This window comes from Lutra lutra, chromosome 6 (genome assembly GCF_902655055.1).
Source record: "Lutra lutra chromosome 6, mLutLut1.2, whole genome shotgun sequence".
Taxonomy (NCBI): domain Eukaryota; kingdom Metazoa; phylum Chordata; class Mammalia; order Carnivora; family Mustelidae; genus Lutra; species Lutra lutra.
Window position 1 is genome coordinate 104,249,368 of NC_062283.1, and position 22,276 is coordinate 104,271,643.

Here is a 22,276-nt window from a genome sequence, read left to right on the forward strand (position 1 = left end):
GTGACAAGTCACATGACATCATTGGAACGGGAAGAACCCACCGTTGTGCCTGGGAAATGGTGGATGGTCTTCAGTTTGGGCAAGCCAGTCCAGAAACTATTCTACAAACATTCTTTTACCTCAGAGATGAATACTTTTGATGAAATGATTTGTGTCTGGTTTATATTAGTCTCCACGCAGTACTCAATAAATATTTGTTGAATGAAAGAGAAAATAAATAAATGTTAGTTTGGTCTTGGAAACCAAGCATTTGTGTACTCTGAAGTCAATTCCAAGATGGATTTGGAGAGAGTAATTTTGATTAAATGACTTATCCCTATATGTGCTATATTCTTTCATTTATAAATGGAAAGTTGTGAGGCCTATCTACTATGCATTAATTTTTTTAAACCACAAAGTATTTTAAGACTCTTAGGAGTATAATATAAATATTTTGCATTATTAATAAGCTACTTAAAAATTCTTCAGAGTATGTTTGTTAAATTCAGTACTGGAAATCCACATGCCAGCTTATAAAGAATAATAAACATGGAGATTGCTTCTTTTATTTTGCTTGAAAAGAATTACTTTGGCTATTTCTTTATTCATTCTTCCTTAGAGGAACTAAGGACCATGGGAGACCAGGTAAACTAATTTTTAAAGACATTTCTGTCAAACTTTGGTTTGAATACCATTTTTGCCCTAAGCTTCAGTTTTCTTATCTATAAACTAGAGTTAGTACTACCTCCTAGGAGAGTTGAGAATAAAGTAAAATAGTGTCTATAATATTTGGGGCTTGGCCTGTCATTCCTAACAGAAGCAAAGGCAGATACACTGAAATGCTGAAATGAAATTGCTGACAGATGATAAATTAAAGAGGTATTTTCAAATGTATATGTGACTTAGGAAATATGAATTTCAAGCTTTTACGAACATATGTAGTAAGCAAGTCATTATACAATTGTATTCCGAAGAGTACTATAAGGTAGCAGTAATTTTTATTATCTCATGCCACCTGGTGCCTTGACCAAGTTACTACAATCCATAATTATTAATTAATAAAATAATCATAGCTAATATTTACTAGATATTTTTCTGGGCGAGGCCCCATATTAAACTTCTATATGTGCAAATTAGCTAATTAATTGAATACTTACTGAGGGATGCTATGTATGTATTTTTAATGCATTCTGTGATTTTTATCAACATGGCATCCCTCTAGGTCAGTTTTAATGTTCTCCCTGTGTGACTCAGAGAGAGTAATACACCTAAGGTCATATAGCCAGAGACAGAAGACCTGGCATTTAAAATGATTTCTTCTTTCACTGCCTCTGTAGCATATAATAGTTAATTTATATTATACTTTGTATTATATTCTATACTCAAATTATGGAGGCATTTTTCTTTTACAAGATGATAATGATGTTTTCAATATGACAACTATATCAAAAATCTTTTAATAAGTTTTCCTTCTTTGGAGTTAATAAATATTTATTTCATTTTAATTCCTTTGTTAGCTTCTTAGCTATACCTCTTTGAAAGATTTTTAGAATGCTTGCTCTAGGGGACGGCAGTATTCACTTTTTATGAATCACTGTTAATCAGAACAGTATAGTATGGCATAAAGACGTATACATAGATCAATGAAACAGAGCAGAGGGCTCAGAAAAGACCATGCATATACGGCCAATTAATTTACAACAAAGGAGCCAAGAATACACACTAGAAGAAGGGTAGTGTCTTTAGGAAATGACATTGAGAAAACTGGACAGCCACATGCAAAAGAATGCAGTTGAACAATTATCTTACAGCATACACAAAAATCAACTCAAAATTGGTTAAAGACTTTACATATCAGTGTCTACTTAAACTGAATATCCCATCTTTTCCTGCAAAATAGGGGAAGCTTGGATAGTGTAATTCATTTATACTCCATCTTTTATGCTATTGTCATATATTTTATATCTAAATACATCATAAACCCTACAATAAAATGTTACAATTTTTACTTTAAACAATCATTTGCTTTTTGATAGAATTAAGAAACGGACAGAGTAACTTTTATAATTATACACCATTAACCATTTTTTAATATTTTGCATTCCTTCTATTTGATATCATTTCCTTATTTCATTTCTGATTCTAGTAATTTGATTCTTTTCTCTCTCTCTCTTTTTATAAGTAATCTCTACGTCCAACATGGGGCTCAACCTCATGACCCTGAGATCAAGACTCACATGCTCTACCAACTGAACCAGCCAGGGCCCAGCTTCTCTCTTTTTTTCTTGGTCAGTGTGGCTAAAGATTCAGCAATTTCTTTTTTTAAATCTTTTCAAAGAACTAGCTTTTGGTTTCATTGATTTTCTCTATTTGTTTTTCTACTTTTGATTTCATTAATTTCCTCTCTAGTCTTTATCATTTCCTTCTTTCTGCTTGTTTTAGGTTTAGTTTACTCTTCTTTTTCCAGTGTCATAAGATGGGAGTTTAGTTGATTTGAAATCGTTCTTACTTATTTTGGAGAGAGGGAAAGGAGAAGAGGGGGAGGGGCAGAGGGAGACTCTTGAGCAGGTTCTATGACTGACACAGAGCCCAAGGGCTGGGAGATCTCACGAACCTTACTGAGATCATGACCTGGGTCGAAGAAATCAGGAGTCAGATGCTTAACCCACTGAACCACCCACGTGCCCCTCTTCATGTTCATCTCATTCATTCTTTCCTTTTGATTTCTTTTTCGATCTATTGATTATTTGGGGGTGTGTTGTTTAATTTAACATACTTCCGAGGGCCCCAAATTTCTTTCTGTTATTGATTTCTAATTTAATTCCATACGAACAGAGGATATACTTTGTATTATTTCTGTTATTTTAAATGTATTGGGGTTTATTTTACAGCCTAACCCATGTTATATCTTGAAGCATTTTCTGTGTGTACTTGAGAAGAATGTGTTGGATAGTGCCTTACAGATGTCTGTTAGGTCTAGTTAGTTTATATTGTGTTCAAGTCATCTGTTTATTTCCTTGCTAACTTTTCACCCACTTGTTCTTTCCATTATTGCAAGTAGAGTATTGAAGTCTTTGTTATGGTCGAATTGTCTGTTTCTCTGCTTCATTTCCAATAGCTTTTGCTTTGTGTGTTTTGGTGCTCTGTGGTTACGCTGCACATATGCTTAACATTATTACATCTTCCTGATGGATTAACACTTTTATTGTTATAAAATGCCCCTATTTATCTCTAGTAACTTTTTGTTTCTTTGTTTTAAAGTCTATTTAATCTGGTATTAGTACAGCCACTCTACCCTTCTTGTGATTGCTGTTTGCATGATGTATCTTCTCTACCCATTTACTTTCATATTTTTGAATGTAAAGTGTGTCATCTGAGGGCAGCATTTAGTTGGATCTTTTTTAAAAAGATTTGTTTATTTGTTTGAGATACAGTAAGTGAGAGAGAGCATGAGCAGGGGAGCAATAGTGGAAGAGGGAGAAGCAGACTCCCCACTGACACCCTGGGATCATGACCTGAGGTGATTGCTTAACCCGCCTAGCCACCCAGGTGCCCCTAATTTTCCTTTCTTATAATGTCTTTCTCTGATTTTAATATGAGGGTAATACCTGATCATTGAATAAGTTGGAAAGTATTACCCTATCTCCTATATCTTGGACTTTTTAAATAAAATTTGTAATATTTCTTCTTTAAGCAGTTGGTAGAGTTCATCAGCAAAGCCATTGGAGCCTAGTTTTCTCTGTTGGAATGTTTTAAAGTATGAATTTAATTTATTCAATAGACCTAGGGTTACTCACATTATCTTCTTGCTCTAAACGAAGTTTTTCCTAAACTCCTTCCACTCTGTGAGCCAATGCCAAGTTTTTAAATTGCTCATTTACAGATAAATTTGGAGATTGTAGACTTCTGTGTGTTCTTGTGTTCTAACTATTCTGTAGATATAAATTTTGTGTGTTTAATTTGCTTCCCCTTTTACTCTGTTTCTTTTTAAAGAAAAGATGTAGGGGGATTCAGATTTCTGTAGCTACCATTATTCTGCAGAAATTCTGAAACATTTTAAAATACTCTTTTAGTGATAGTGTTCCAGTAATGAACTATGTTCCACAGTAAGGAATCCAGAGGAAGGACTTTTTTGATGAAATTTTCTTGACTGGAAGGACCAAGCAGGCCCTTCCCAGGCAGGATGACTCTGTGGTCATTTGGTCTTCTTTTGGCTTCCAAGCACCTGTTCCCTGTTTGGTTGGTAGCAGTCCTTTGGTCATGTCTGGGCAATCTTCTCTTTTACTTTCTATTTAGTACTGGTCAATAAGATGCCCTTTCTTTCTTAGTCAAGGGATAGCAGTGAACTAATCTGGGCCATCCAGATTCTCTCCCTGAGGAACTGAATCTTGAACAGAATCACTCAAACACAGAAAGTCAGTTCAAGCTAGAGGTTTTTAATTTAATTTAATTTATTTATTTGACAGACAGAGATCACAAGTAGGCAGAGAGACAGGCAGAGAGAGAGAGGAGGAAGCAGGCCCCCTGCTGAGCAGAGAGCCCTACGTGGGGCTGGATCCCAGGACTCTGGGATCATGACTTGAGCCGAAGGCAGAGGCTTTAACCCACTGAGCCACCCAGGCACCCCAAGCTAGAGGTTTTTAATATCATTATAAGACTCTAAAATACCTTCTCTTACCTGGCTCTCTGGGTCTGCCCTGGTGTCAGGTCTTTCTGAGCTGTTTTCATGGGTCATCCCAATATCTTCTAAAATGATCATAGTTCTGCTTAAATTAGCCAGAGGTGATTTCAGTACCTTGTAACTAAATAACCCTAACTGATAAAAGAGTGAGTAGAGGGTCAGGTGGTGGCTGTTCTTCTCTAGATGGGCAACAGAGTGTATAGAAAGGTTGTATGGGATTTATAGGGTTTGTCTATATGATATGTGGATCAATCATATCAAAATCACTGGCTAGGGAAGGCTTATTAAAAATGCAGATCCTGGGGCGCCTGGGTGGCTCAGTGGGTTAAGCCTCTGCCTTCGGCTCAGGTCATGATCTCAGGGTCCTGGGATCGAGTCCCGCATCGGGCTCTCTGCTCAGCGGAGAGCCTGCTTCCTCCTCTATCTCTCTCTCTGCCTGCCTCTCTGCCTGTTTGTGATCTCTCTCTGTCAAATAAATAAATAAAATATTAAAAAAAATGCAGATCCTCTACTCCAGGCCTAATGAGTAAGAATTTCTCAGTGTGGGATTCAGGGAACCTGAAACTGGAACAAATTTTTCAGGGATTATTCTTCAAAATACATTTGAGAAGCACAATACAAGTGCACAGGTTTTGAAATTTGAAAAACGGAGCTGAGAATGCTTTATGCTGCTTAAATTGTGGTTAGTCAATGAGTCCCTCCGATCCTGTTTTCTCATCTGTAAATTAAGGATTGTAAGAGCTTGTCTATCAAGTTGTTTTAAAAGATTGAAATGTGTACGTAAAGGATTTTCAAATAGCCTCAGTAGAGGAGAGCTGCATAATTTGCAGGTATTTATACTCCAAAATCTAATACATCTAAGGCAAAAATTATTAGTAGCCAAAATTATGGTTGAAAATCATGTAAATCTATAATGGTAACATATGGCCACACTTACGCATCATGTTTTGGACAAAGGTACTGTCTTTCACGAAGCATATAGCTAAGAATGTTCCTAAAGAGTTAGAACGGGTTAGATAGAGTAGCTGAATACCATGTAAAGTAGTTGGCTTGTGCTTACAAGTTATGTTCTACTAACACACACACACACCCCTTTATAGTTTCAAATAATTTCTCACTCATGCTCCATGTCAAACAATGGTGGATGAGGGCAGTGATACCTTAGGTAGTGTCCTCCAGGAACAGGCTGACGACTGATCTACTGTCTGGAATGTTGCTAGTTGATGAGGCAGAGGACAACAGAATCAGCCACCAGCTCTGAATTCTTCCACCCAGAGTAATTCTCTACTTGGGCTCAAATTCATTGGCAAAGTAAGTCACATTGCAATGCTTAATTTCAGATGGCTGGGGAAGGACAATCTGCCTGAGTTCTTAGAAACAGAGGGAATGGAAATATCTGTGAGTATTGCTAATATTTGCCACCTGGCGTCTGGATATCAGTATGTTTTGACAGCTCCCTGGGTGATTCTATTGTGAAGTCAGGGTTGAATACCCAGTCTAGGGCTTATAGTCTTTGACAGGAAGGGAGGGAAGAATCACCTGCTCTAATTAAAGTATCATATTAGTTTGTGAAGGTTAAATGTATGCATGGTGGGACACAAGTGGACTTCTGTTTTGCCTGTGTCTGTGGGTGGCTTTGCACGATGGGGAGGATGAACAGTCGAGTCACTGGTGGTGGCCAGTGCTCACCTGCCCATGTCCTCCTCTCTTCCCTTCCACCATGGTCACCATCAGGCATTCCCAATGTACTCATAAAGTCTCCAGTGCTTCCAGAAGTGCCAGTTGTTCAAGGTTTTTAAGTGAAATACATGGATAAAAGTTACAATAACAATGAAAATGAAGTTAAGGTAAAATATGGGTCTTAAACATTTCTTTTGGCCCCAGTACTCATGATGATGTACACTATGACCCTAATTAGGCTTTTAGAAACCTGGCAATACTCACAAATTGTGCTGGGAATTAAAAAAAATCAAGCTGGCATGTATTTTTGCTTCTGGATGGGTGACTTTACCTGTTACACAGCAGATATCAGTATTTGGAGTAGTCTTCTGAGCCATCATTTGTATCTAAATCCTTCCATCAGGCTGAGCACAAAGGCCAGATGATGTCACTTTGAAAGGTGTCCTTTCTGTGGTGCCTACTCACAAGATTTCTGTCCAGTAGATGGTCAGGTTCCTGACAGATGGATCCCAAGTGGCTCTTAAGACCCTGCAGGAGATGAAAGCCAGAGAGAAGTTGCCTGGATGCTGGGAAGGGCAGAATGAGGGATAATTCAGGTGCTGGATGGTTTAGGTAGCTTAGGTCCATGGGTTGGCTTAAAATAATGTTCATTAGAACTGAATGCCTGACACATGAAAGGCTCTCAATGCACCCTAGTGATTAGCAGAATCAGATTCTTAAAATTAGGAGGCCCCTAAACAACTCCTAAACGAAGTCTAAGTCCTCCCAAGAGTTTCCTCCAATAATGTTCTTCCATCCTGTACTTGTCTATTTCTAATGAGAGAGAATTCATCACACCCCAAGGCAATCTCCTTTATATATTTCATGTACATTATATTGAGCTGGAGTTTGCTTCTTCAGTTTCTTGTTTTTCTTGTCAGAACCAAACAGAACATTTAATCCTTCTTTCTACAAGGGCACCTTCAAACATTTAAGAATTCATATATCACTTTAAAAGTCTTACATAGACCAAATATCTCCAGTTTCTTTAACTCTACTCCAAATCACAGAATTTCATATTGGAAGAAATCTATGAAACAACTGATAAAAACTCTTTAACAAGGCAGGCATCTTCAGAAAGTTGATCAGAAGCATCCATTCAGTGTCTGTCCTGCCATTGAATCTCTGGCTGTCAAGGATTGAATTGTGCTTATCCCGCAAAAGATATGTTGCATCTAACCTCCAGTATTTCACACCTAGTACTTCAGAACATGGCTTAATGTGGAAAAAGAGTTGTTGTAGACATAATTAGTTAAGATGAGATCATACTGGAGTAGGGTGAGCTCATAATCCAATAAGACTGGATGTGTCCTTCTAAGATGGTTGTGTGAAGATACCGGAGACAAGAAAAGAAGAACAGCAAGAACATCTTGTGAAGACAAAGGTAGAGATTGGATTTATGCAGCTGCAAGCCAAGGAACATCAAAGATAGCTGGTAAAACACCAGAAGCTAGGAAGAGACAAGGAAGGATTCCCCTTCAGCTTTCAGAGTACGACTCTGCCAACACTTTCATCTTGGATTTCTAGCCCCAGACCTGGGCAACAATAAATTTCTGTCCCCAGTTTGTGGTACTTGGTTACAGCTGCCCTAGGGACCGAACACATTGGCTTTGACTATATTCTGGATTTTGTTTCCAGAATGATACCAACAGGATTCTTCTATGTGGTAAGCAGCAAAGCAAGGAAAATCCTAGAGCTCTTCCATCTAAGTATCTCCAGTTCTGAATCTGGACCAATCAGAGTCTATGAACTAACATACACGTTGTCAAACACATGCTGTAGGGGAATGAATCTCCTGAACCACATATTTAGGTGGACAAATGTAACTTTTATTAATCTTCTATAATTTGATTTTTGAACAACAGCCTTGCTGAAATATAATTTATATGGTATTAAATTGACTTTTAGTGTAAATTCAGTGGTTTTCAGTACAGTCACAAAATTGTGTGACCATCACTGTTATTTAATTTTAGAATATTTTCATTACCTCAAAAGAAACTGCATACCTAATAGCAACCATTCCCCATTACTCCTTTTCCCTAGCCCTTGGCAACCATTAATCTACTTTCTGTTTCCCCCAATTTGCCTATTCTGGAAATTTCATATAAATGGAATTGTATACTACATGGTCTTTTGTGACTGACTTCTTTCACTTAGTAATATGCATCTAAGTTTCCTTCATGTTTTTTCATGACTTGTTAGCTCATTTCTTTTTAGTGCCAAGTACTAGTGCATTATCTGGATACACCACAGTTTACTTTTCCAGTCCAATTACTTTTCCATGTACTGAAGGACATCGTGGTTCCTTTCAAATTTGGGCAATTACGAATCAAGCTTCAATAAACCCTTGTAGGCAATTTTTTGTGGGTATAAATTTTCAGTTCCTTTGGGTAAATAGCAAGGAGCATGACTGCTGGATCATATGGGTAGAGTATTTCTAGTTTTGCAAGTTTCAAAGTTTTGCAAGTCTTCCAAAGCAGCTGCACCATTTTGCATTCCCACCACCAATGGTTGCATTCTTTGCTTATTTTTTTAAATTTGGTAATTTATCCTCTTATTATCAAGTTTAAGAATTTTTAAAAAGTATATTACAGATACAAATCCCTTATCATTCTGACTACTGGGCCTTCTTAAGTTCTATGGAACTTGTTGCCATACCTGCATCTCTCTTGGCCGTATAAGAGAAGATTCCTTTGTTCCAAATGCCATGCCATGGTGGGGGAATGTGAGGACTCTGTGATACTCCTAGACTTATCTGTAAAGAAGGACACCTACGGTTCTTTTGTGTGCTATGGTTCTGCCTCCATGGAAGGTGGGAAAACCTGGCTCTTCAATTAGTATGCTATTTACAATATTTTGTTTCAATCACGAATTTTGTGCCCTAAGCCATTCATGTTCCAGGTTTCAGGCTTAATACTTAGAAACTAGTCTTTAAAACTCAAATTCTTTTCTCAAATCATTGTTTCTGCCACCAGCATTACAATCTACTTCAAAATTCTAAAGCAAGAATGTGAGCCCTTGGTGACTTCATGTCCCTGATGTCTCTGGTTGAGTTTGAATGGGAGCAGGGGTCAGGACCATAAGATATAAGACTACAAAATATTATGTTGCTATAGATGAACGGTGTCCAAAACCAAACTGAGTTCAAACGGGCATAGGTTGTACAAATACTGAAGCTCAGTGACAGAGAATAAGCCAAGAGTCATTCTGAAGAACAATGAGCAACTTCGTTTTGTATGCTCTCCACTGTTATGGGTTCTTAAGGTGTTCAGTGAGGTTAAGTTGCAGAAATGCAATTAGATGTAACTTAAGCTAAGAGGAGAATCTATTTTAAGGCTATCATGGAGTCTCGTAGTCTCATAGAAACCCAGGACCAGAATGCCCTTAGGCCTTAGAAACAAATAGAATCAGGAACTCAAATGTAGTCATATTTTTCTTGTCCACCAGACTTCTGAAAACTGGTTTTTTTTTTTTTTTTGCATCTCTCAGTGGCACTTAAAGATACCCTATCTTTCTAAATAATGCTTCTAAAATTCACAGAAAATGATAGTTTCCCCAGCTTCTTTCAATGAAATGTAGCCAGGGTTGATCCCACTTTAACAACAGACATTTCCTTGGTTACCAGGCAGATGGTATGGGGGGGATAGGGAAAATTTCAACCTCCCCCCAATAATAATTTGCCTGGCAGACAAATCTATTAGGTGTTCTCTTTGTTGTTGCTGACTCCATGTAGTTGTAAGTCTACTCTTCTTAGACCAACATATGAAGACCTTGAAAATCTCCCTCTAATTTATCTTTCTGATTCCTGTCAATCCCTATACTCCAAGTCTAGCAGCTACCAGCCCGTTTTTTTCTCTTGGAATGTACCAAGGCTCTGTTAACCTTTGTGTGTGTGTGTGTGTGTGTGTGTGTGTGTGTGTGTGTGTGTTTTTAATTTGTTTAGGTTACTTTCCCCTCCCTTGTTTGCCTGATAATTTCTACTCATCTTTTAGGTCCAGCTCAGCATTACTTCTAGAAGCATTCTTTTTTTTTTTTTTTTTAAAGATTTTACTTATTTATTTATTTGACAGACAGATCACAAGTAGGCAGAGAAGCAGGCACAGAGAGAAGGAGAGGGAGGAGAGAGAAGAGAGGGAAGCAGGCTCCCTGCTGAGCAGAGAGCCCAACGAGGGGCTCAATCCCAGGACCCTGGGATCATGACCTGAGCCGAAGGCAGAGGCTTTAACCCACTGAGCCACCCAGGCGCCCCACTTCTAGAAGCATTCTTGACTTCTAAAAACAGAGCTTATTGCTCTGTGTGGTTCACTTTGTTCACACTGTTTTAGAGCCCCTACGACATTGGATTGTAGTTACGTAATTTGTTTCCTTTCTCTACCAACGACGACATTCTTTTATTATTATTATTATTATTATTATTGTTATTATTTAGCGAGGGAGGGAGGGGGAGGAGGAGTAGAGGGAAAGGGAGAGAGAGAATCTTAACCAGGCTCCACACCCAGCACCAAGTCCCTCGTGGGTCTAAGAGTAGGAAGAGGAATAATGGATATATTGGTGTAGGAGTAGGGATGATGGATATAATTCTGGTTCTCTCTTTAGCAGTTTTAAACTTCTGTCTCTCAGTCCCAATCAGAAAATCGGAGGTTGGTGCATCGCCTGGCCTTTGTCTTCATCTCATTTCTTCGCTCTCCTCTCTTGCCTCCCTTGTAAAAGCAAACATAGGTTGTGAGGCTAAGAGTAACAGAAGAACATTTTTTCCCCCTTTTCCTTCTCTTCATTTTCTCCCACTCCTCTCCCAATTCTGTTTAGGGCCTGACCTTCCCCCCTCTCCTCTTCATCTCATGGAAGCACTTTCCACTTTTGTCTGTCATATTTTACTGTCATTTTTTAAATTCATGAGCAGGGAAGTTATCCTTTTAAGCATTTGGATTTTTAAAACTAAAATTTTTGAAATTGGTTATTATAAACGTAAGTTAATGATTGGAATCTCCGGGTTTCTAAGCTATAGTAAGCCGGTCAGGTCATTTTTTACGGCACCTGGGCAAAAATGCATCTGAATTCCTTTTAAATGAATTTGCAGAATGAAATCTGAGTTTACCTTCCTAACTCTCCTCTAAATCCTGAAAAACAAAAGCAGTAAAAATGTTTACATGCTTAGTAAGCATTCAAAGAGGCTCTGAATAAAGAGCGCAATCTGTGAGCAGTGATTCCCAGTTTTTTGAAAACCCAAACCAACGACCAATGCCAATCAGTAACCCTTTCCATGTTTTACCTATAAATTAATACACAAGAATAGGAGCGGATAAAAAAGGGTTACATTTTAAAAGAAAGTATAAATCTCAAAATGAAAAAGGAGGTAACAATGCAAATGACATCAGTAAAGAGCAACTCGGGGATTAGATTGTAACATTACGGACCCGCATCCGCGCGCCTTGGGACCCTGCAGCGACTTGGTGAGGCTCCACCTCCAGGAAGAATTTCATTGGAGCGCACCTTCTCGCTCGCCCCCGCCCCAGCTCCTCTTCCGCATGCGCACTACAGGCAAAGGCCTCTGGCCTCCTCTCGTCTCCTTCCCCACCCCCGAATTCCTAGCTCCGATTGGTCCGCTTCATGAGTCCTCCCCTTGGGTCCTACCAGTATGGATGTCGTCTCGCTGCTCCGCCCCTTCTGCCGGCAGTGTGCGGCGGCGTTGCTTGCAAGCCCGTTTTGCGAGTGGGGATGGCGGCGTTGGCGGCGGCTGCCCGCGGGCTGTTGAGGCTGCGAGCGGCTGAGGCAGAAGGACAGTGGCGTCGGCTTCGAGGCGCGGGGCTGCTGCGGGGCTTGGTGCGGCCCGACTCGGCCACTGGGTTTGCGGCGCAGAGGAGGCATGTGGCTCACTTCACTTTCCAGCCCGACCCGGAGCCCCAGGAGTATGGTGAGCTGGGGGCTGCCCTGTCTGCTCTTGGTGCAACCCAGACTCCCAGGCCTGTGGGGGCCTCGCAAGGACTGCCGTCCCGCTCGTGTGGACAGCGGCCGGCAGGCTGATCTCCTTGTGTCTTGTTGTAATTCCTGCCCTGCTTTCTGGAGCCTACCTACTTTAGGGACTGACTGTGGTTTTCTCCTCGCTCTATTTTTGTGACTGTACAACCCTTGAGAGGCATCCCCTCAGAACCCTCGAGATGGGTGAGAGGGCATGCCGCAGTCTGGAAGGGCAGAGGGTGGAAGGGTGGTGCCCAGGGAACGCCTACTTTTCTCAGTTCTCCATCCTTACTTTCCCAGCCTTGGCCCTAGGTGTTGTCCCAGTTTGTATGGAGCTGGGCCATTAACTACAGGCACCGGTATTTAAAAGATTTTTTTCCCCTTTTTCTTTACTACTTCTACTACTACTACTGCTGCTACTATTACTATTTTTGCTTTGGCAGGGAAGAGGAAGTGGAAGGACTAAGTAACTGAATTAATTTTACCCAAGGTCATAGAACAGGTTGTTCCTGGAAATGGGAAAGAATCCAGGTTTCCAGGCTCCCAGGGACTGGGGTAGGCTGCCACTTAGCTAAGGAGGGGTAATTGATGAAGGTGGGGGGAAGAGGAGTCCATCTAGTACTCTCATTGGTAGGAGGGGCATGTAGTAAACTCCTCACAGTATGACAATTGCATGACTTTTACCATTTCTTCTGCAAGTTATATGTAATCTCTGAAAGATCTAGTGTCTATTATCAGAACAATGGAAACAGTAAGAGAACATTTACCTTTTCTTTGTCTGATGACTTCCCATGTACTAGATCTGATTTTTTTTTAAGATTTTATTTATTTATTCATTTGTCAGAGAGAGAGAGCACGCACAAGCAGGCAGAGGTGGAGAGAGAAGCAGGTTCCCAGCCGAGCAAGGAGCCCGATATGGGACTTGATCCCAGAACCCTGGGGCTGAAGACCGTTCCCCAACTGACTGAGCCACCCAGGTGTCCCTAGATCTGATATTTTTGGAATGGTGTCTCTACTTGTGAATAGTAGGTATGAATATATATTGAGTGCTTACCATAGGCAGGGACTGTGCTGAAAAATTTACATTCATTATTTCATTTGATGCTCAGGACAACCTTTGAGGTAGGTGATATTAACTGAAGTCTTGAGAGTTTGTCCAAGGTTACACAGAGAAGTTAGTGATAGCTTCTGCTTTGGATTTTAATTATTTAGATTCTAGAGCTTCCATTCTAAACAATGTGGTATAATGCGTGTAGATATGGTTTACTAAGAGGTGTGCCACTTTTGTAAAACAGTATATATCATAAAGGTGAATAGCAGTTTTTTCTCACCAACAGGATGAACCTTGAATTCTGTCTTCAAAACGAAGAAACTTTAGCCCAATACTTGAGAAATAGAATACAGTTCGTCTTAATCTCCTCAGCCCCCTTTCATAATTGTGAAACTACTAAAACCCAGGTAGAATGATAATCACATTTGTTTGTTTGTCCTTATGAAAATAAAAATAAGTGCATGTTACAGATAATTTGGATAATAGAAAAAAGTAACAAAAAGTAATCTCACCATCCACTACTGTTTGTAAATACTGCTAACATTTTGGTGTGTATCCTTCCAGGTCTTTCCTTGCAGTTTAGTGGAATTAAATTACTCCATTGATTAAATCAGTGGAATTAAATTTTTCCTGCAACCAGAGCTTTAACACAGATATAATCAGCATTATTTAATCAGAAGCATTTTCCTATATGATTACATAGTTTTCATAACCTTCTTTAGAAAGTGGTATGTTTGCTGGTATGCTCACTTGGTTAAGTGTCTGCCTTCAGCTCAGGTCATGATCCCAGAGTTCTGGGATTGAGTCCTGCATCGCGCTCTCGCTCAGCAGAGCGCCTGTTTCTTATTCTCCCTCTTCTGCTTCCCCTGCTTGTGTGCGCTCTCTCTCTCTCTCTCTCTCAAATAAATAAATAAATAAATAAAATTTAAAAAAAAAAAAGGAGTGGGGGGGGCAACCTGGTCCATGGAGTATAAACCCTCTAGTTCAGTGGTTAAGATCTTGGCGCTGGAATCGGATTGTCCCAGGTTTGGTTTTGGCCCTGCTACCTGTGACTCTGGATTACTCACTTACTGTCTCTAAGCCTTAGTTTCTTTGTAAATAAGGATTTTATAGTAATACCTACTTCAAAGATTGTTATGAAGACTAAATATAGACAGTTGTGTGCAATGTACTTAACCCAATTTGATTACTAAGAAGCACTCAGTAACTGGAAACTTTTAATAATTACCATTATGCTTTTGCTTTATTTTTTTGCACTGTTATAAATAATGCAGAGAGAAACACTTCATGTATCCTTTATGTATCTGAGATTATTTAGAATAAAGTCCTAGGGATGAGATTTCTGATTCAAAGGAATAGTTTAATGGATTTTTAATACAAAGTTTGAATTACAGTTTATACTTCCATCTGCATGTATAAAAGTATGAGTATTGGGTGTCATGATAAAATCACAATTGTGCTGTGATACTGTGATTTATAATAAGAAGTACTTATTGGTCTTTGTCCCCTTTTCCTGGCACAGAGCTCCTAAACCTTTGAAATTTCCTTTGATGAGAGCAATAAAGGTGTCTTGTTACGCTGATGGTAACTGTTTAAAATCTCCTAGTTCATCCAAGAAGGGAAGCTGGTGACTAGAGGAATCAATTGTGTGGTGAGAGGGCTGGACTTTCAGTCCCACCCCGACCTCTGTGGAGTGGAAAGGTTCTGGAGGTTGAATGAATTTAATCAGTTATGCCTATGTAATGAGACCTTTGAAAGCCCAAAAGGATGGGGTTCAGAGAGCATTTGGGTTGGTGAATAGGTAGAGATTCAGGGATAGTGGCATGCTCAGAGACCATGGTAGCTCTATGCCCTTTACCCATACCTTGCCCTGTGCATCTCTTCCCTCTGGCTATTCCTGAGTTACGTCCTTTTATAATAAACCAGTAATCTTTTAAGTAAAATATTTCTCTGAGTTCTGTGAGCCATTCTTGCAAATTAATTGAGCTCAAAGATGGGATGAGGGGACCTCTAATATATAGCCAGTGAGTCAGAAGCACGGGTGACAGTCTGGGCTTGTGACTGGCCTCTGACCTGGGAGGTGGGCACAGTCTTAGAAGGACTGAGCCTTTAACCTGTGGGATCTGACAGCAGCTCCAGGCAGATGGTGTGAGAATTGCATTGTGGGGGTACCCAGCTAGTGGTGCAGAATTGCTTGGTTGGGTTTTAAAAGAACACACACATTGCAGTTGGTATCAGAATCCTGTGTGTGCCCGCATGCTTGGGTATGTTGTGCTAATTGCAGTTTGTTTTACTATGTACTTGTTTTACTTCTATTAAGGTATATTTATCAGATATTTGTTTGCCAGATTTATTTTCTCCTGTGAATTGGATGTTCCTTGTCTTTGCATATTTAAAAAATGATATGCCTAGTAATTTTGTCTATCAGTAGGAATGCTATTTAACATTATCGAACTATTGAGATATTGTCTATTCCAGGTGTGTCCGACATCAGTCTATAATCCTCACAGTAACCTTGTGACCTAGAGAGTGTTATGCTCATTTTATAGATGAGAAAATTGAAGCTCAGATCTGTTAGTGGCCTGTCCAAGTCTGAGGAGTAGCAGGGCCGGAATGTGAACCCAAATAGGTCTATCTTCAAAGCCTCTCACACTACTTTTCTGCTCATGTTTTGTATAGTAAAGTTATTAATGAAGATAGTAACGCTTTGTCTTTCATGCCTGTTACAAATAGCTTAATTTTTAAAATTCTGGTTATTTTGACACATGAAAGAGACTGCTTAAATAGAGTGATGGTCTGGGTCGACTCTGAGGAAGTGACATTTAAGCTTCACTGTGAGGAAAGACCAAGGAATTACCTCCAAGGTAGAACAGTGTTTTCCTAGATGGAGGAAGGGCAAGCATTGGTGAAGTCCCCAACGTGAGGTCAGCTTGTTCTGTGGTGCCTGGGAAACCCTTTGCAGTTGCACTGGGAGAGGCAGACAGCTCTCAGAAATCAAGGGTAGACCCAAGAGTCCTTTTCCTGTGGGGATGAAGGTCTTCTTTCCAGTGTTAGAATTTGTAGAGAAGGGAACAACATGAGTAAAGAATGGCTAGAAAGCATAGGGTTTTATGAGGTATGAGGAGGAGTGAGTTTGTTTGGAGGAAAAAAGAGGAGGGGTAGGAAATAAGTGTGGAAAGTCAGAAGAAAGGTTGGGGGAGAGAAAAGATTGACTATATCCAATGTAGCTTTCACTGTGCTGGGTGCATTACATTATGTATGTAATTACATTCGGGTTCAGGTTAAATTCCGTGGGCTGTGGAGGGCCATCGCTTGTGTAGGTAAGAGAGTGATTTGCAAAGTGCTCGTGTAATATTATGAGGAGAGTTTGTAGAATTAATGAAGGGAAAGTAAGGATGCAGAGAGATTAGTCAGAGGGATATTGTACTGTCCATGTGAGAGGATATAATTGGGGAATGTCAGTGGGGATGGTTGTGTGTTGGTTTTTATTTATTTATTTTTTATTTTTATTTATTTTGATTTTTTGATGGTTGTGTGTTTTGAAGGAATTGACTAGAGTTGGTGCTGTTTTGCCTGTGGGGGCCAGGGGAGGGGATATCAAAGATTGCTTGACATTTTTAGCCTGAGAGTCTGAAAGGATGGTAGAATGGTGGTATCACTGATACAAATGAGGAATGCTGGAAGAGAGAAGCATGTTGTTGGAGAGAAGATGATGGAGGTTTGGATGTGTTGATTGGATGTCTTAGTATGTTTGGGCTGCTATAACAAAAATACCATAGACTGGTGACTTATAAATAACTGTGAATAATTTATTTCTCACAGTTTTAGAGGCCGGGAAGTCCAAGATGAAGGAATTGACAGATACAGTGTCTGATGAGGCCCTGCTTCCTGGTTCTTAGATGGTTGTCTTCTCACTGTGACCTCACATGGTGGAAGGGAGCTCTATAGGGTCTCTTTCTATAACAGCATGAATCCCATTCAGGAGGGCTCCACCTCCATGACCTGTTCCTTTCTGGAAGCCCCATCTCTAAGTACCATCATATTGGGGATGAAGGATGTCTCAACTTACGAATGTGGGGGGTACACAAACATTTATTCCATAGCATTTGAAGTGTTGGCAGAATATAGTATTATGAGGTAGGCTCCTCTGAGTACTAGTCTGGCACCAACAAAACCATGTCAAAAGTTGGGAACATTTGAGACCAGATAATTCTCTCCATGTGTCTTTTCCCTGGCTTATTTAGAATCACCCTAAATCATGTCCTTCCTGTTTTTTCTTCCTACTCTGTGTTTCCTTATTCTGACTTTATCATTGCCCATCCATGGTACTCTAAAGAATGGTAATAATGACGACGGCAGACACTTTTATCAGAACTTACCAGGTACCAGACACTATTCTGAGTGCCTTACATGTAGCAATTCATTTAATCCTCTTGTAACAGTGCTGGGGTTGAGATCCTGCTGTCATCCACATTTTATTGTAAAGAAATTTAGATGCAAAGAGGTTAAACTTCTACTTTTTTTTTTTTAAGATTTTATTTATTCATTTGAGAGAGAGTGGTAAAGACCCTCTTTATAGGTTGGGGGTGGGGAGGAACAGAGGGAGATGGACAAGCAGACTGCGCTGAGCATGGAGCCTGACATGGAGCTCAGTCTCACAGCCCTGAGATCATGACCTGAGCCAAAATCAAGAGACCAGTGCTTAATCACCTTAACCCAGGCACCCCTCTACTTTTTGACATTTGCACTGTATTGCTCCCCAAGAACACATTTGGGCCTCTCCCTGTCCCTGATTTTAGGCATTATGTGTATGTGTAGGTTTCTTTATTCATTCGGTGCATTTTAATTTTCTCCTTGTTGCTAAACTTTGTGCTAGATGCTTAGCACAAAACACAAATGTGGGTATGGACTTGTCCTCATGGAATTAGAAGTCTAGTGGGGAAGATGGACAAAAAATAGCAAGCAAATGCATACTTAAATCAATCCCAGTTGCAATAAATGACATGTAAGAAATGTTCAGCTGCTAGGAAAGAGAATAATAGTGATCTAGTGAGACCCCTAAGAAGAGGTAGCATTTAACTAAGCTCTAAGGGATCAGGAAGGAGTATCCAAGGAGTGTGAAGGGGGTGCCAGGCAGAGACCCAGCATGCATGAAGGTCCTGATGTAACAAGGAGCTTGGTTTGGTGGAATTGAGAGAGGAGTCAGGTGCTGAGCCTTGGGGAGAGTGATACACAATAGGACTTTTGAGGTGGGCAGATAGGAGATCAAGTAGGCCTTTGTGGACATGATGGAGTGGGGCTTTATTCTGGGTGCAGTCAGAGAACCTAAAAGGATCTTGAGCAGAGGAGTCACATGACATGCATTGCTTTATAGGACTTTAGTGTAGTAGTGGTCTGATGAATGAGGGAAGAAGGAGTAGAAGTGAGGTGGTGGTACTATGGACTATTTGAATGTTTGTGTCTCCTCCGTCCTCCGAGTCCTGTGTTGAAGCCTTAATCCTCAGTGGTACTTGGAGATGGAGGTCACTGGAGGTAATTAGGTTGTGAGGGTGGAGCCTTCATGAATGGGATAAAACCCTTATAAAAAGAGACACAAGAGAGATTATCTCTCTTTCTGCCATGTGAGGATGCAGCAAGAAGATGGCCTTCTGCAAACTAGGAAGAGGGTCTTTATCAGAAACTCACTTGGTCTTGGACTTCCTTCCCAACCTCCAGAAGAGTGAGAAGTGAGTTTCTGTTGTTTAAGCCACTCAGTCTGTGGTGTTTTGTTATAGCAGCCAGAGCTGGCTAAGACAGGACATTAGGAGGTGGTTTTTAGGAACAAGAAAGAAATGGTGAGTTCTGGAATTCAGACATTGTAGTACTAGATTTTAAGCTATAGTTTGGAAGTAATGTATATTCAAAGATATATCTGAAGTATAAATCTTTGGAAGAAGCTTTATTTTGGAAGTAGGATTGGAAGTGTTGGATTCAAGAAATGAAAAAAAGGAAGACATTCAAGGGTGCTTCCTCAGTTTATGGCTTGGACAATTGAGTGGAGGATAGTGCTATTTGCTAAGATGGAAAAGACTGGTTTTGGGAGCAGACATTGAGTTCAGTTACGTGCTTACTGAGTTAGAAAAGCCTGACACCTACCTGGGGAACTGGTGACTGTGCGTGTTAAGTCAGAAGGTCAGAGGAGAGGTCTGGATTGGAGAAACACATTTGGGAGTCACCAGTATATAGAAAAATTTAAAACCATTTAGAGACCAAGTAGGGAAGGCCAAAGGAAGGGAAACAGTTGTAGCTCATCATACCATGACATAAGTTACCAGGTGCTCTGAGGGTTCCTAGCCATAATGTCTTCAACTTTAAGGCTTTCTTAGGTCCTCCCAATTTTGGCCTCAGATAACAGTCTCCTCACGCCCCCCCCCCCCCCATTTCTTTACTGGCACCTTAAAAAGGGCAATTTGTGATTATGGATCCTTTCTTTATATTTATTTATTTATAAAAGATTTTATTTATTTATTTGACACACAGAGATCACAAGTAGGCAGAGAGGCAGGCAGAGAGAGAGAGGAGGAAGCAGGCTCCCTGCTTAGCAGAGAGCCCGATGCAGGGCTTGATCCCAGGACCCTGGGATCATGATCTGAGCCAAAGGCAGAGGCTTTAACCCACTGAGCCACCCAGGCGCCCTGATTTTATTTTACTTATTTTTTTTAAGATTTTATTTATTTGAGAGAGAGAGAGAGAGAGACAGCACAGAGGGAGAGTGAGAGGGAGAAGCAGACACCCCGCTGAGCAGGGAGCTTGACGCAAGGCTCGATCCCAGGACCTGGAGATCATGACCTGAGCTGAAGGCAGACACTTAACTGACTGAGCCACTCAGGTGCCCCTCATCCTTCATTTACATTTTAATATAAAATGTTCTGTCCCTCATATTTGAATTCTCTATGAAACTTACTTTATGGGGTAGAGGTTGGGAAACCCGGTAACAGGGATTGGAATGGGATAGAGATACACATCTGGCACATACAAAGGGATTCCTGGAGAACGGGGCATCTGGAGGGGTAGAAGAGGTTTTGTTGGGAGAAAATAGGTAGTTTCTTAGGCATCCTTCCATTTCACAGTATGGTTAGTGCCAGATTATGCCACTAAAAGCATGCATTCATCATGCTTCAACAGGCATATACTGATTGTCATGTTTGGGTGAGGCCCTCAGTGCTGAGCTTTCTAAGGGATATGACATGAAAATGCTGTGCTGTACGGGTGTGTCCCAAGGATGAGGCAGCTCAGAGGAAGGCCAGTGCTGAATATGCTGGAAGATCCTTTGGTTTCTGAAAGGAGACCCTCACTTTCCATGTCACAGCTGTGTCTTTTTATTCATGGTCTAACCATAGACCCACTTACTGTCTACGTGCCCTGCTGTTGACCTTGTTTATTGCTAAGCACTGCTCCTTGGGCACCCATTTGCTCCTTTTGTCTCCATATTCTAGTCCTGGGAAGACTTCTCCCTTTCTCCCTTAGTGTTACTGGATACTGAATAGTTACTCAGTAACTGCATACTCCGCCTTAGTGTCACTTCTGCTTCCTTCTCCCTCCCCTGCAGTCTGACTGAATTGTAACATCGGTAGAGATTTTTTTCCTACTGTATTTCTTTAAGTGGTTGATGAACAATTTACTTTGTATATTTTATCTTTATTGAACTAGCCTCCTGTGGTTCCTTGTTCAGTCATTCATTCCGCAGATAGCTATCGAGCACCTACTACTTGTCAGGCATTGTTATAAGCACTAAGCATATACTTCTGATCAAAAGCAGGTAAGAATCCCTGCCCTCTTGGGGCTTCTGCTCTATCGTGTTCCCTATATTCCACCAACACTACCTTACATGCCGCTTTATCTTTGCAGCAGTGATAATGACCTGGTTTTTCACAATGCTCTACTTAGGACAAGTTCAAGTGATCGGCTCACTGCAATGGGTACCAATGGGTATCCATTAGCTGGTATCCCTGACTAGGGAAATTGCACTGCTGTGTCCATTTTAGTTTTGTTTTAATGTTTTATCTTGGAAATAAGAGTTATCAGCCTGGTTTTGAAATTTAGCAGCCATTTATTAATACTGGTAATTGTATAATTTGGCAGCGGTGTTTAATAATTTCTTACTGTTCTTAGTTAGACTTACTACAGATGATACATACTTTATCATGAGAGAATGTAGGCATATCTTATCAATGGTCTTTAATATAACCTGTAGGAGAATAAGTAATTTTAATGTGAACAAATATTTAAAGTGATCTCACCTGTGAATAATTTGTGATTTTTTTTTTTCCCCCCTGACCCATTCATAGACCACACTGCAACTTTAATAATAATTGAAAGATAGCTATTGCTGTGGGGTGCTTAGGTGGCTCAGTTTGTTAAGGGACTGCCTTCAGCTCAGGTCATGATCTGGAGTCCAGGGATCAAGTCCCGCATCTGGCATCTGTTCTGCATTGGGCTCCCTGCGCAGTGGGGAGTCTGCTTCTCCCTCTGACCCTCCCCAATGCTGCTTGTGCTCTCTTTCTTTCTCATTCTCTCTCTCTCTTTCTCAAATGAATTAAAAAAAAAAAAAGAAAGATAGCTGTTGCTCTACTAAAAATTATTTAAAAATTTTTTGAAGATTTTATTTATTTGACAGAGAGAGAGAGAGAGAGAGCACAAGTAGGCAGAGAGGCAGGCAGAGAGAGAGGGGGAAGCAGGCTCCCTGCTGAGCAGAGATCCCAATGCAGGGCTCTATCTCAGGACCCTGAGATCATGCAGGGCTCGATCCCAGGACCCTGAGATCATGACCTGAGCCAAAGGCAGAGACTTAACCCACTGAGCCACCCAGGCGCCCCAATTATTTAAATCTTTTAAAAGCATCTAGTAGCATA

The 22,276-nt window shown here is 40.4% G+C and overlaps 1 protein-coding gene across 1 annotated transcript in view; it reads left to right on the plus strand.

The window, feature by feature from the left end:
- The first annotated feature begins 12,045 nt into the window (after nucleotides 1-12,045).
- Nucleotides 12,046-22,276, plus strand: part of BCKDHB (branched chain keto acid dehydrogenase E1 subunit beta) — a 232,052-nt gene continuing 221,821 nt past the window's right edge. The window contains exon 1 of the mRNA XM_047734420.1: nucleotides 12,046-12,290. Coding sequence (XP_047590376.1) covers nucleotides 12,095-12,290 — 196 coding nt within the window. The 5' untranslated portion in view covers nucleotides 12,046-12,094. The remainder of the gene's footprint in view (nucleotides 12,291-22,276) is intronic.